The 16196-nt window shown below is 34.1% G+C and overlaps 1 protein-coding gene across 1 annotated transcript in view; it reads left to right on the top strand.

Moving 5' to 3' along the window:
- Positions 1-10641: 10641 nt before the first annotated feature.
- The window catches only part of LOC107469059 (uncharacterized), a 13328-nt gene continuing 7773 nt past the window's right edge, over positions 10642-16196 (top strand). Inside the window, exons 1-2 of the mRNA XM_052255548.1 lie at positions 10642-10708; positions 12217-12636. Coding sequence (XP_052111508.1) covers positions 10642-10708; positions 12217-12636 — 487 coding nt within the window. The remainder of the gene's footprint in view (positions 10709-12216; positions 12637-16196) is intronic.

Raw genomic sequence — 16196 nt, forward strand, 5'->3', positions numbered from 1 at the left:
AATTCTCCAATTCGAATTGATGTCCCAGTCGGACAAATGGCTACCGTAACAAATTTACATTAGAAACGTGGTAGACCTGTCGGTTTCAAAGACAAAAATTCTCGAAAAAAAAGAGGTAAATGCTATTCTTGTTGAAAAAAATAAAGACATAGTAAAGACACATGTAGTTGTCTAAAATTCTAATATAGTTTTGACGTCAGAAGACGTTCAGGTACCTAAAAATTCTGAAAATTGTGAAAATATTTGCATATAATGTGGCATTACACATCATGCATGAAAGTAAGGATCTTGAGCCAAGAACAGTCGAAGAATATTGACAAAGGAATAATTGGCCAAAATGAGAGGAAGCTCTGAAGGCTAAGTTAGAATCACTTGCAAAACGTTAACTCTTTAGACCTGTAGTCCGTACACCAGAAGATATAAAACATGTTGGATACAAATGGATATTTGTGAGAAAACGAAGTGAGAAAAATGAAGTTGTACGCTACAAAGCTCGACTTGTAGTGCAAGATTTTTCAAAAAGACCCGGTATAGATTACGATGAAACATATTCCACTGTAATAGATCAATAATATTGTGCTATTTGGTCAGTTTATTCACCTATCATAAGCTACATATGAATATAATGGATGTAATGACAACTTATTTATACAGATCATTAGATCATGATATCTTTATGAAAATCTCCAAAGTATACTCAGTCATACTTAGTCAAAAGTAATACTCAGTCAAATCGCAAAGATCTTTATACGGTCTAAAGTAATCCGGACGAATGTGGTATAATTGTCTTACTAAGTATTTGGCCAAAAACGGATTCAAGAATGTTGATATCTATCCATGTGTTTTCATAAAGAAATATGCATTTGGATTCATTATAATTGTTGTATACGTTGATGATTTAAATATCATTGGAACCCCTGAAGAGATTCCAACAATTATAAAAGCTTTAAAAGAAGAGTTTGAGGTGAAAATCTTGGAAAGACTAAATTTTTTCTCGGCCTACAGATTGAGCATACAAAAAATGGGATCTTTATTCATCAAACAACATACACAGAAAATATCTTGAAGAGATTTTGTATGGATAAGTCACATCCATTAAGTACCCTAATGATTGTCTGGTCTTTGGATGTGAAAATAGATCAATTCCTTCCTAAAGAAGAAAATAAAGATATTCTTGGTCCTGAAGTACCATATCTCAGTGCCAATAGAGCGTTAATGTATCTTGCTAATATTACATGATCAGATATACCATTTGCTGTGAAGTTACTAGCAAGGTATAGTTCCTTTCCAACCAAAAGACATTAGAATGGAGTCTAACAAATTTTTCGATGTCTTTATGGAATAGTGGATATGAGTTTGTTTTGTCCATATGAATTCAAGTCACAATTAGTTGGCTATGCAGATGCTAGATACTTGTCTGATCCATATAACGTAAGATCTCCAACATGATACCTATTCACATATGGTGATACAACTATATCATGGAGGTCCATGAAATAGACGATAGCAGTGACATCCTCAAATCATACTGAAATACTAGCGATACATGAAGCAAGTCGCGAGTGCTTTTGGCTAAGGAGTTTGATCCAATATATTCTATCATCTTGTGGACTGATTAATAGAAAAATACCTCCAACTATTCTATTTTATGATAATACAGCATGCATTGCTCAACTTAAGGGTGGATACATCAAAGGTGATAGAACAAAGCATATTTCTCCTAAATTCTTCTTCACTCATGATCTTCAAAATCAAGGAACAATTGATGTCCAACAGATCCGATCAAGCGATAATCTAGCAGATTTATTTACAAAGTCACTTTCAAACTCCTCCTTTGAAAAATTGGTACATCAAATTGGGATGCGACGATTTTGAGATATTAAATAATGTCGACAAGAGGGGGAGATTGTACTCTTTTTTCCTTTGTTAGGTTCTTTTCTATTGGATTTTTCTTGACAAGATTTTTAATGAGGCAGTCCCCATCACAAAGGATATTGTACTATTTTTTCCTTCACTAAAATTTTTTTCCCGTTGGATTTTTCTTTAGTAAGGTTTTCACGAGGCATAATCCTAAATGGTCATCCAAAAGAAAGTGTTGTGATAAGTATGAGGTGGATGCCAATTTATGTGGGCTGCTCTATTTCTCAATGTTGCTTAGGTTATCAAGAGAGATTACAATTAATTAGGTTTGACATATGATATTAGTGATATATATGAATCATCTCTATTATATTGAGATAATAATATTGGTAGATATTAATACTAAAATATTCTATTTATACTTCTTTATTTTATATTTATTTTCTCTTCCTTATTTATTTATTTTACAACAGAACGTTGTTATATTCTGTTACTTATATATCGATAAAATTGTTGTAGTTTTCCACACTAAAAATTATATAATTTTAGTTCTCATTACTCTTTAAACTCTCTGTTTCTCTTTCACTCAAATTAGCTAATATAGTATCAAGGGCCAATTTTGAAACCTTGTTCTCTTTTCGGTTTTTTTCACCCTTTTTGATCCTTTATCAAAGCTTCTACTCGCACAACAATGACTTCTCTCTGGCTTAACTTCAACCAAACATATGTTATCTCCAGTTGCAGAAAATCTTGACAGTAATAACTACAATACCTGGAAGCACTATGCATGGCTTAAGATCCAAAATCTTGGCATGAAAGATCATCTTGATGCATCAAAAGCACATCTTCAATTCAAACAAAGTTTCAATAATGCTGCTAAATCCACAGCCAAAACTTTTATGGATTCAACCACCACAACGATGAGACTTTTACGACAAGCTTAGCATTAGACACGGTTAAAGAATCAGTAAAATCAAGGCATGTGATTTTTTATGAAAGGAAATTCTCTTACCAAGCATTATTCTCATCACATAAAATTGATACTAACATCTCTTCCAACATCATTTTTCCAACACCTATTATACCTCTCCAAATTCTTGAAATGCCAGAAACTACATCTCGACCTTTTATTACACAAGTATCTCATATTGATGAACAAACTACATCTATGAAGATTTTACTTTCTTCTAATACTGGTATCACTAAACTTGAGATATAGACACTCCTAACCCATCACAACCATTAAAACCTATTTTATCTTGTCCACCAAAACAAATTAGCATAAAAATTTGTTTATCCCAGCCACCCCACCATCATAACACTCACTCAATGGTCACAAGATCAAATTCCTTTAAACAACACCCTCAGATCCTCACTGCTTCTAAAACTCTAGATTTGATCGAGCAAATTCCAAAAAATATCTCTCAAACTTTGAGCAGTCCCCATTAGAAGCAGTGATGAACAGTGATTCAAAGTTCTTAGGCAATTTAAGACTTGGAATTTAGTCATACCACCACCTAATGCAACCATTATTGGATGCAAATGGGTGTTTGCTGTTAAAAGAAAAAATAAAAGTAAAATTATTAAATACAAGGTCAAACTTGTTGGAAAAGGTTTCCACCAAACTGAGGGTGTAGATTATGACCATATATTTAGCTTTGTTATAAGACATTCTACTATTTGAATTATGCTCATCACCGTTGCCCTCACTCAAGGTTGGGTGTTTTGACAATTTGATTTCAATAATGCCTTTCTAAATGGCAAGTTACATGATTAGGTATGTGCAACAACCTAAAGGCTACTCACACTCGACTACATCTTTGGTCAAGAGATTGGTTGCTAACCTTCACATCTACTCTACATCAATTTGGTTTTGTGAATACCAAATCTAATACCTCACTTTTTGTGAGAAAAACATCAAACTAGTTCCTTGCCTTTTTCTTTATGTTAATGACATAGCTCTTATAGGAAACAACCCAAAAAAGATTAAAATTTCAACTTAATGCTAGTTTTTATTTCAAAGACATCGAAAAGTTTAATTTTTTTTCTTAGATTAGAGGCTAATTATCTATCTAATGGAAGGATCTTATTGTCTCAACATAAATATGCCTATGAAATCCTTGACTAGGCTTTAGTGAGGGGCAAATTCAATGCCAAATCATATGTTGTCAAATTAGAAATTGCATCTCAATGACTCTAAACCATGTGAAAATCCAAAATTATATCTCCCTATTGTTGGTATTTTACACTATTTGAAACCACAAGACCAAATTTGACCTTTCTTATTCAATAAATTATCTCCAATAATGCTTCATTGAAAAGTTGTCAAACATCTTCCTAGATACCTCAAAGGTATGGCAAATCACGGTTTGAATATTTACTAAGTGTACCAATTTTAGACATTTAGCATTTGCAGATGTGGATTGGGGTGGTGACATGGATGATCGAGAATAATTACCGAAAACTCTATCTGCTTGGGAACTAACCTAATTTCTTGGAAATGTCACAAACAAACTAAGCTTAATTGCAACGGCAGAGAGAATAAGTATGGAGCCATGGCTTCAACTTTAATCGAGCTCATTTCCATCAAACAACTCCTTCAAGAGCTACAAATTCCTCAATAAATCCCACCTACAATCTAAGTGCTTATCAACTAGTTGCCAATCCTGTCCTTCATAGCCCATGGTAAGAAAAATGCTAAATACCGTCGGCTTTAGCGTCGCATGTTAGCGGCAGATTTATTGCCAGATTTACTACAACGTTCGCGTCAAATTCGTCAAGCCCAAATGCTACCAGAGGATTTATTTTTTGACTGTAAATTTCCTGGTAATTTTTTGAGCAAAAAATAAAATAGTAGGCGGAAAAACTAGGGGCGGATTTACCCAAGCATAAATTCTCCGATAAACAGATTAAATGGAATGCTGCGTTTTGACGTCATTGAATGTGTTACTTTTGGATTTGTTCGTTGGTAAATTTGAAAGTAATGGTGACTTCAATTCAAAATGCGCAACCCTCCCATTTCCATATTAAAAACACCATTCTTTCTCCACCACTTTTCTCTCTCTTTCTCTCTTTTCTCTACCTCCGGCAGCCCTTCTGGCCACCCTATGCCATCGCCGACGACCTGCATTCTTCTCCAAAGAGTTTGTGGACTGGCGTAGACCATGCATTGTCACCTAAAATGGAACTGAACTGCTCTCACTATTGTTTACATCACTTTTGATGTCACTACTCCCTTTGTCGCTGGAGCTCCTCCCTCCTCTAGGTAGTTTGCATAACTTCCTCATCCATCTCCTTCGATGCTTCAATAGTCGATCCTGATGCAGTGTCGCGTGAGGCCGCATCCGAAGTTGGGTTTCGCTGGCAACCTCTACATGTCCACCTTGAGGGTTTCATCCGTTTCAACCACTAGTCCTGCCGATCCCAACGTCATTGATTTGTGGGAGGACGTTCTCGGCCTCACCTAGAACCTTCAGGACTAGGCTCAGTAGATGCATCAATCAAAGGAGATGTATATCGAGATCCTTGCACGCATGGAAGCAAGGGATGCTCGCGATGCAAGAAGGAATCTTGGAAAAAGGAGCTCAGATAGGAGCTGGAGCATATTCAGCGGATGCAGGGACAGATGGTGATGTACTATAAGCAAATGTTTGCTGGCGACAGCGGCATTGTTGGAGGGGGCTCTTCTTTCTCTGCACAGGAGCCAGGATAGGAACCGGCACCACCACCTAGACCACCGCCTCAGCAAGACCAGGGGGATGACGACGACGATGACTATAAGACCCGTAGTCATTAAGGATTTGTTTTGATTTGTTTAATGACAGTTTATTCCTTCGTATTTTTATTTTGTAAACTTGGTATTTTATAGTATCTATAGATCATTATTTTTAGATAAATTGCTACTTGACTTTTACTAATTGGGATTTGACTATTAATTGTTGAATATCGAGTTCAATCAGGTTCAGCAAAAAAATTTAAATTAAATTAAAACTGCCGTCGAAGAAATATGACGGTAACATTCATTCAATTAAATAAAAAATAAAGCCGTGATTGGATAAAATCTGATAGTAATGTGTCGCAAAATCATAAAACGTGGCACCAAAGTTACCGTAAAAAATTATCCGACAGTAAACATCAAGATGTTTTCTATGCCTTTATATTAAAATCCGTTGCTAATTTTGCCGCAAATTATCATCAAAAGAGTAAATTTGACGATAAATAATTACCAGCGAAGTGTTTACCGTCGAATTGTTTTGGATGTAAAATCTGTAATAAATTTATCGGCAAATTTTAGTCATTAATTCGCTGGTAAATTCAATGGTACTAAACGAATTTTTTATATTTTCTTAATGGCATGGTAAATCAAAAACAAATATCTGTTGTGCATATACGACCTAAGATTAAATAGCTAATATATACTAACAAAACCCTTATGAATTATATTGTTTGGAAATTCAGAATCAAACTTAGTTATTGATGAACCCTGTCTAAGTTTGAGGAGAGGGACGTATTAAAGGTATTGATATAAATAACACTCTTAATTAGTTAGTACAACTATATATAGAAAGGTGTTATATTCTTTCACACTAAGAATCAAATAATTCAATTCTCATTACTCTTCAAACTCTCTGTATCTCTCTCAATTAGATTAGCTAATAAATAGAAAATATTTTGTTTTTAATAGAGATAAATAACCATGTGCGTTTAATGCACATTTATGTTTTTAGTGAATATCTATCCTCTTGTTTTTCTATAACGGGTTTATTTTAAGGTTAGAAATTACATTCTAATTAAGAAACACCATAAAATATAATAATCTATAATGTATGGACATTGATACGAATACAGGATATGAAACGATACAGAACACGCGGACACAAATTTTAAAATCTTATAAAATGCGGGGACAAGACATATATATAAAATATAAAGTATCTTTTAGATAAATAACAAAAGCATTTTAATTTTTTATTGATATTAAATATAAAATAATTTTTTAACAATTTTTAATATTTTTTTAATTATATAAAATATTTAAAATATTTTTTGTTTTAATAAATAATAATATATATTATTTCTAAACTCATTTCAATAATACATGTTAAGAATAAGGTTACGTTGGACACGCTGATATGTAATGATATTTAGGTATGTCTAAGTGTGTCCGAAGAAAATTTTTTTATTTTTTATTTTTTATTTGGGCACGACAAACACGTGTGACGGAGGAGTGTCGATAAGTGTCGTGTCCGAAATATGTTTGATATGCGGACACAGCAACTCAGCAAAGTGTCTATGCTTCATAGCTAATAATGGAATGTTACACCAAAATTTATTCAATATTTAAAAAAATAGCCAAAACGGGGACTTGTAATTTCTATGATTATTAAATGCGCAAGATTTTTTTTCCTCTTGAAATAAACATAGAAATATATTGTTCTCAAGTTATTATATCTAAGAAAAAGTTTGCAGACCTAAATGTAGGGTGGCAAATGGGCCTAAACCTACTAGGTTGGTCTGCGTAACTCGTCAAAAAAGACGGGTCGAGCTGAAAATCTGAAACTATCAAAATTAAAAGGCCCACCTAACCCGCACCACTTAAACCATGAGCTTTGGCGAGGTGGGGTAGACTTCCCCGGCGGGTCCCAATGCTTTTTTTGGCCAGGGACGTTTTTGCAAAAAACTTGGTTTATGATTATGTTTATTACATATTTATAATTATAAAGACTTTTATGTTTGTGAATTTAGAAATTTTAATGTTTTTTATATCTTTAGAAATTATAAATTTATCGAAATTATTGTGAAATTATATACATTATTTAACATTTAATGGTAAAAGAAAGAGAGAGATTTGGCGGGCCAAGCCCGCCAGCCCGTCGTTAAGCAAGGAGGGGGAAGGTTTTAGGACTGTCTCCTTAGGCGGCGTAGGGCGTGCCAACCCGCCAGAGGGCGGCAGGCTTTCGGCAGGGCAGGCTTCCCCGTTTGCCACCCCAACCTAAAAGCAAACTTTCACTTATGTTCTTTTTATTTTAAGTCATATATAGTTTGTTTTTTTAACTACTCTGAGTTGGTTGATCAATTAGCTCACTCGTTCTCTTAAACAAGTATCGAAAATTTGAATCTTGTCTTATGTATGCAACAATTTATTAACCAATAGCAAACCTTTAAATGAAGTTCAGATCTACAATAAATTATTCGTTATTCTACCAGCCTAAAAAATATCGTGTGAAATCAAAATAATATATAGTTTGTTTTTTATAGGTTTAATTACCTGTCGATCCCTATAATTTTACTGAATTTTCAATTAGATCCCTATATATATTTTTTTTCAATTAGATCCCTATACCATATCAGATTTTGTAACTAAGTCTCTACCGTGACAAAAATGTTGAAATTAACGGAATATTCTATAAATTATACAGAATATTCAGTCAAGTATTAGGCATATTCATTTTGTTTAACAGAATATTATGTTAAATTCTACTATTTATGTCATGGAAGGGACTTAATTACAAAATTTGATATGGTATAGGGACTCTAAAAAGAAAAGTATAAGAACCTAATTGAAAATTCAATAAAACTATAGGGACCGATAGAATAGTTAAACCTTTTTTCTATAATAGATATTTACCTTTTATTTAAAACATATTTATTAAATGATATTTATATCAGATATAAATTATACAAAGAATCTTGGCTATAGATAAAAATTTTGTAATACAATAATATTGGCTATTGGTGGAATTTACTTGTTCGTGTGGGCAGTAACGTTTTATAACTAATGCAGAATTTTTTGTACCGATTATGCTAGGTATCCAAAAAACACTATACAATATAAAATTATTACTAATGAATCATAGTCTCTTGATAAGATCGTGGATAACACACATTGTACACTGGCACCTTTTTTCTCTTTCTAATCATTTGTGATCAATAATTTCCTTTCAAACTCAGTTTCAGTTTCTCCAAATCACATCCCAAAAACTCCTCCATCCCAATCTCCCTCATTAAACATGCAAATTCTTTACAAACAAGTAGAACCCAAAAAACTCAAAACATTAAACCTAGAAAAACATCCGAAATTCTGCCAATCCTATTCTAATAAAAAACTCAGAAAAAGGGAGAACCAAAAAATCAGAGAAAAGAATTCCGATAAATCCAAATCGTTGATTGCTGCTCTTCACAGAAAACCCTAACCCCCTGTTTTGCGTTACAGAATTATTGCCATGGCTAATAAGAGTTCATTCAACATGAAACACCCTATTGGTTTGTTTAATATCCCTCTCATATATTCTTCCTTTGCTGCTTATTTAATTTTCCTTATCATTTGTTTCTTTCAATTTTGATTTCCTAGTTCATCTTTTTGATTTATTCAAACCTAGGGTGGGGTTTCACCTTTTGATTTTAACTTTTAATTAATTTTAAAATTGTGCTTCCAAGCAAACTGAGATGAAGAATATAAGGGAGAAGTGGTATTTGCTTTCATGGAGTCGCTATATTGTTGATAGATGCAAAGATGACTATTTTAACGATTTGCATTTCTATTTTGATGCTAATGAAGCATAAGTAAATACAAATTAGAGAATTTAGAATAAGTACGCATAAGTAATGAAGCATAAGTAACGAAGAATAAGTAAAAATAAATTAATAAAACTAGGAGTACTCATTAATTTCGTTGTGGTATGCTGCACAATTAAATATACACATGGTTTGTACAAGTTTTGGAAAAAGTTTCAATAGAGATGTTATGCTAGTTAGATTTTCGGATGTTATATGTGTAAATTTATGGAAGTTGGGTTAATAAGTGTGTGTGTGTGTTTTGCTCATGAATAGGTATTCCTAAACAAGCATGCAGAATGGCTCGTACCAGGAGCCGAAAAGATACATATAAGTGTAACACTTCGGAAAGAAGACAGCCAGAAAAACCTGGTGGACCAGAAAAGATACGTTAAATGGTTAAGGATGAATTAATAAAATGTCAATTTTCAGTACCTGTTACATAATTAATAAACTAAATAAGCTAAATTAACTTGAGGTTTTGTACATTAATAATAAATATTAATATTGAATTTCTCCTCAATTGTCACTATGTGATTATTATGATAGTCTATGTAGTAAACAGTGGACTTTAGGTGCTCGCCATATTACGTGGCTTCAATTATGAAGTATTTAAGTTCAGAAGCAATCAAAGAGAAATGAGGGAGGTAGAGAACATGGGCTTTTGCTGGCTAAGATATGTATGTAAATGAGCTGTCAACCAAGATATAATGGTGGTCTTAGCATCATCAAACAGACATTATGAGAAGTCATTGATTGTCGGCACCAGAAAAATCCCGATAACGATTGAATTCAATGCACAGTGTTTCGTCTACCGAACAATAGTAAGTAAACCCTCCAAGAAAATAGGAACAAAACCAAAAATAAAATTTTATCACATTAATCTCATTAAATATATGCTTTATGTGAAATTAACTAATAAAGATTTGCGCGATGACTCTTTTTTCTGTTTGGCAGGGGCGAGATTCAAGAAATCAAAAATACTATTAGAGAACCAAATTTTTTAGATCTTAATGGGAAAGACACATGAACAATTGAAAAATGATGTTACCATATGCTCCATGGAGACCGATGACAGTAGAATTATTTTCTGGAGACATTTTATCATGCTAGTATTGAAGTATTTTTTCTTTCCCTTGCCAAAGGCTACCATTTCAGACATACATATATGTGTTGTGATTTATGTATCGAACCTAAGGTAGATCTATTGGGCCAGGTATATTTACGATGAGCTCATTGTGGGGGTTGAGAGGTTGGGAAGAAGACAGTGGATGGTTGTATATTTGCAGTGCTGGTGAGCCGTAGATCCCTAATCTTTGAACTGTTGTCTGTTAGTTTATTATATATTTTGATGATAATAACTGCTATAACTTTCAGATAATATATCTCCATGCTAATAAGAAAGGAGATCTAGAAAAATACAATGAGAGAGAACCGTGGATTAGAGACTGGACGCTTGCAGATCTAAAAACGATGGATGAAGAGGAAAGCATGTGGCATTCAGTGAGGCATATAATAAATATTCAATTTTTTAATAGTGATAATTGTGAAAGATATGTTCGCATGATCACCTCTTTTATGCTCCGCCGAAGATAAAGATTATATTTTGTTCACTGTAGGGTCTTCTAAAATTTATTGGGATGAAGTCTGCTCCATCAGAAAAGCGCAATCAAGTATCAAAGTGAGGATGCATTAGGGGGAATACAAGGTGTAAGAAGAGGACATGTAAGGAAACACCCACTGGGGATGAGACTATGACCGACACACCTGCTGGACATGCATTAGCTGATAATTTTGATTAAGGTCCTTTAGAGAAAAGGCAAGTTAATGATTTTCTAGCATTAATACAAGTTCGAATGGCTAATATTCTTCTTTTATATGCAGAATACGTACGTGTTTCTCTTTGTTTTTTTTAATTTGGATGTTATGTATACCTAACATAGGATGTTATCTGTGTAACTTTATGCATGTTAAATGTTTGAAATTGCGGGTGTTACTCTCCTCCTTTACTTTAGTCTACACCAAAAAGCTTTGGAAAAACTTTCGAATTAAAATCCTGAATACATTTGAGAGTAGTAACTTTACTTTATCAGATTAGAATTGCATTAGGTCTTTTTTTATCTCCCATTTTTAGTCAACCTCAAATTAATTTAAACAAAAAGCGCAGTAAAGATACCAAGAAAGGATGCGTTGTGCGGAATACAAGGTGTAAGAAAAATACATATAAGAAAACTCTCACGGGAGATGAGACTATGCCCGACACACCTATTTAAAAGGTAGTACATGATAATTTTAATGAAGGACCATAAGAGAAAAGGCAGGTTAATTGCATTTAGTCTTAATACGAATTCAATAGCTAATATTCTTCCTTATGATTTGCATTTAAAGAAAATTGTTTAATACTGAATTGATACGAAATATTGATATTTATAGTTAAAATAGTACTTTTTACTTCTAATTTTTTCCTAAGCTTTGGGTGTTATGTGTATTCAACAAATGATGTTATCTGTTTAACCTTATGAATGTTATTCTTCCGCTTTTACTTTAAATACACGCTAGCACCTTTTTAGAAAGACAAGCTACCTAATAAACTAAAGTATAAAACACATGCACGAGAACATGCAATAGGGACTAACTTAAAAAGAATTAAGTGCTAATTAATAGGGGTGTTCAAAACCGATCAAGACCGAACTAAACTGATGGACTGAACCGAAAAACCAAAAACCGAAATAACCGAAAACCAAAAAACCAAAAAAAAACTTGTTTTGCTGTTTTTTGTGCGGTTGGGTTCGGTTTTGTGAGGCTGTGAGCGTCTAACCCTAACACCCAAATCCCCATCACTCTCTCTTCTCCAAATCTCCACACCTGCTGACCTGCGCACCCAGCCACACCTGCCTGCGGCACCCACCACCGCGAAGCCTTCGGCCCGTCGCACATCAGGCCAAGACGAAGCCTTCCTCTTCGCGAAGACGCGGACAGAGCAGAGCAATGGTCCAACACAAAGCCTTCCTCCCGTCGCACATCAGTCAAGCACGCCACCACCCACTGACTCGACACGGCAGCAAAGCACCACGCCATTGCCGTTGAGACGCTACCACCCACACCCAGCAGCGTTTCTGGGTTCTGGACTTCTGGCCACGATCATCAGTTCAACCCAGCACCTCCCAGTCTCCCACTCAGCCTTCTTCCCAAGTCAATATGGAGCCCGAGCCACTGATTCAGGTAATGTATTGTTTACCATTTGCTGTTTACTGGTAATTCTGTTCATATATTGGAAATGTCCTACTTATATATCCTTTTATCATTTATATCTGCTATTTGGATTTTCTCATTAGTGTTGATTTGTTGCTACTTGCTGTTGATCTGTTGATTTGTTGCTAAGTTTTGTTGATTTATAGCCTTTTTTCCACGTTAATACTTACAGATAAATGCATTATTGATTTGTTGCTACTTGCTATTGCTGGCTTGCTGTTTAATGGTTCATTTTATTGTTGTTTAATGGTTCAATATATTGGAAATGTCCTGCTTGCTGCCTTGGTAGTTGCTGTTTAGTGGTTCATTTTGTTGTTGTTTATTGGTTCCTTATATTGGAAATGTCCTGCTTGCTGCCTTGCTGGTTTCTTATTAAAGGTTCATTACTTCATTTTATTGATGTTTAGTGGTTTATTTTATTGTTGTTTAATGGTTCATTATATTGGAAATGTTCTGCTTGCTGCCTTGCTGCCTTGGTTTAGTATTCTCTCTTCTAATTTTTGCTGGCTGGCTGCTACTACTATTAACTATTTTTTTATATTTTAATTGTTATTGATTTTAATTTGTTAATTAATCATTATTATTGCTGCTGCTACTGTTAACTGTTATTGTTAATTGTCTATTCTTATTATTGCTACTGCTAATTGATTTTAATCTGAATTTGTTAATCTGTTAATTAAAAAGTGGAGACTCCAAATGTGATTTTGGTGGAATTTGTGTGGTTCTAATGAATTGGTGGTGTGATGAGGTTGATAATAAATAGTCGCTGTTATTGTGAAAATTTCCACTGGTGGAATAATTCTAAATCTGTTTTTAAAACCTTCAAATATGGTGCAAAGGGTACAATGAACATGAAGTATTATGTGATTTATGATGAATTCTGATATGACAATGACTATGATGCTGGAATATTATTGGAACAAGTCACACTCTTATCTTCAACTTTTCAATTATACTAGATGTTGATGAGCGGATAATTTATACGCTTTTTGGCATTGTTTTTAGGTAGTTTTTAGTAAATTCAAGCTACTTTTAGGGATGTTTTCATTAGTTTTTATGTTAATTCACATTTCTGGACTTTAGTATGAGTTTGTGTGTTTTTTCTGTAATTTCAGGTAATTTCTGGCTGAAATTGAGGGACTTGAGCAAAACTCTGAAAAAGGCTGACAAAAGGACTGCTGATGCTGTTGGAATCTGACCTCCCTGCACTCGAAATGAATTTTCTGGAGCTACAGAACTCCAAATGGCGCGCTCTCAACGGCGTTAGAAAGTGGACATCCAGAGCTTTCCATCAATATATAATAGTCCATACTTTGTTTGGAAATTGACGATGTAACTTGGCGTTGAACGCCAAGTACATGCTGCTGTCTGGAGTTAAATGCCAGAAACACGTCATGATCTGGAGTTGAACGCCCAAAACACGTTATAACTTGGCGTTCAACTCCAAGAAAAGCCTCAGCTCGTGGATAGATCAAGATCAGCCCAAACATACACCAAGTGGGCCCCGAAAGTGGATTTATGCATCAATTACTTACTCTTGTAAACCCTAGTAGCTAGTTTAGTATAAATAAGACTTTTTACTAGTGTATTAGTCATCTTTTTGCCATTCGGTCTTTTGATCATTCAGGGGGCTGGCCATTCGGCCATGCTTGAACCTTTCAACAGTGGAGTTTCTACACACCATAGATTAAGGGTGTGGAACTCTGCTGTACCTCAAGTTTCAATACAATCACTATTACTTTTTATTCAATTCTCTTTTATTCTTATTCCAAGATATACGTTGCACTTCAACTTGATGAATGTGATGATCCGTGACACTCATCATCATTCTCACCTATGAACGTGTGTGACTGCTTCTACCTTAAGCCGGGCGCATATCTCTTAGATTCTCCAACAGAATCTTCGTGGTATAAGCTAGATAGATGGCGGCATTCATGGGGATCCGGAAAGTCTAACCTTGTCTGTGGTATTTCGAGTAGGATCCCGGGAATCCGAAAAGTCTAACCTTGTCTGTGGTATTCCAAGTAGGATTCCGGTATTGAATGACTGTGACAAGCTTCAAACTCCTGAAGGCTGGGCGTTAGTGACAGACGCAAAAGAATCAATGGATTCTACTCCAACCTGATTGAGAACCGACAGATGATTAGCCGTGCTGTGACAGAGCATTTGGACCATTTTCACTGAAAGGATGGGATGTAGCCATCAACAAGGGTGATGCCTCTAGACGATTAGCCGTGCAGTGACAGCGCATAGGACCATTTTCCCGAGAGGATGAAAAGTAGCCATTGATGATGGTGATGCCCTACATACAGCTTGCCATGGAAAGGAGTAAGAAGGATTGGATGAATGTAATAAGAAAGTAGAGATTCGAAAGGAGCACAGTATCTCCATACGCCTATCTGAAATCCCCACTATTGATCTACATAAGTGTTTCGATCCTTTTTTTTATTTTATTTATCTTTTAATTATCTAATCCAATTATATTTGACCCTATGAATCCACTTAACTGAGATTTACAAGGTGACCATAGCTTGCTTCATACCAACAATCTCTGTGGGATCGACCCTTACTCACGTAAGGTATTACTTGGATGACCCAGTACACTTGGTGGTTAAGTTGAACGGAGTTGTGTCCAAACATAGTTGAAAAAGCAATGAAATTTACAAAATACAATAACAAAGGAATCACAATTTCGTCCACCAAGTTTTTGGCGCCGTTGCTGGGGATTGTTCTAGTATGGACAACTGACGGTTCATCTTGTTGCTCAGATTAGGTAATTTTCTTTTCAAAAATCTTTTTCAAAATTTTTCTTTTCTTTTTCGTTTTTCCAAACTTTATTTTCGAAAAAATTAATAAAAATCCAAAAAAAATAATAAAATCATAAAAATAAAAAATATTTTGTATTTCTTGTTTGAGTCTTGAGTCAATTTTTAAGTTTGGTGTCAATTGCATGCTTTAAAAATTTTTCTTGCATTTTTCGAAAAATACATGCATTCATAGTGTTCTTCATGATCTTCAAGTTGTTCTTGACAAGTCTTCTTGTTTGATCTTGATGATTTCTTGTTATGTGTTATTTGTTATTTTTCATGTGCATTTTTCGTTTATTAGAGTCCATGCATTAAAGATTTCTAAGTTTGGTGTCTTGCATGTTTTCTTTGCATCAAAAATTTTTCAAAAATATGTTCTTGATGTTCATCATGATCTTCAAAGTGTTCTTGGTCTTCATTTTGACATTCATAGTGTTCTTGCATGCATTAAGTGTTTTGATCCAAAATTTTCATGTTTTGGGTCATTTTTGTGTTTTTTTCTCTCATGATTAAAAATTCAAAAAAAATATCTTTTCCTTATTTTTCTCATAATTTTCGAAAATTTGAGTTGACTTAGTCAAAAATTTTCAAAATTAGTTGTTTCTTACAAGTCAAGTCAAATTTTCAATTTTAAAAATCTTATCTTTTCAAAATCTTTTTCAACAATTATATCTTTTTCATTTTTTCTATTTTTTGAAAATTTCAAAAATCTTTTTCAAAATT

Source organism: Arachis duranensis, chromosome 10 (assembly GCF_000817695.3).
Source record: "Arachis duranensis cultivar V14167 chromosome 10, aradu.V14167.gnm2.J7QH, whole genome shotgun sequence".
NCBI classification, from domain to species: Eukaryota; Viridiplantae; Streptophyta; class Magnoliopsida; order Fabales; family Fabaceae; genus Arachis; species Arachis duranensis.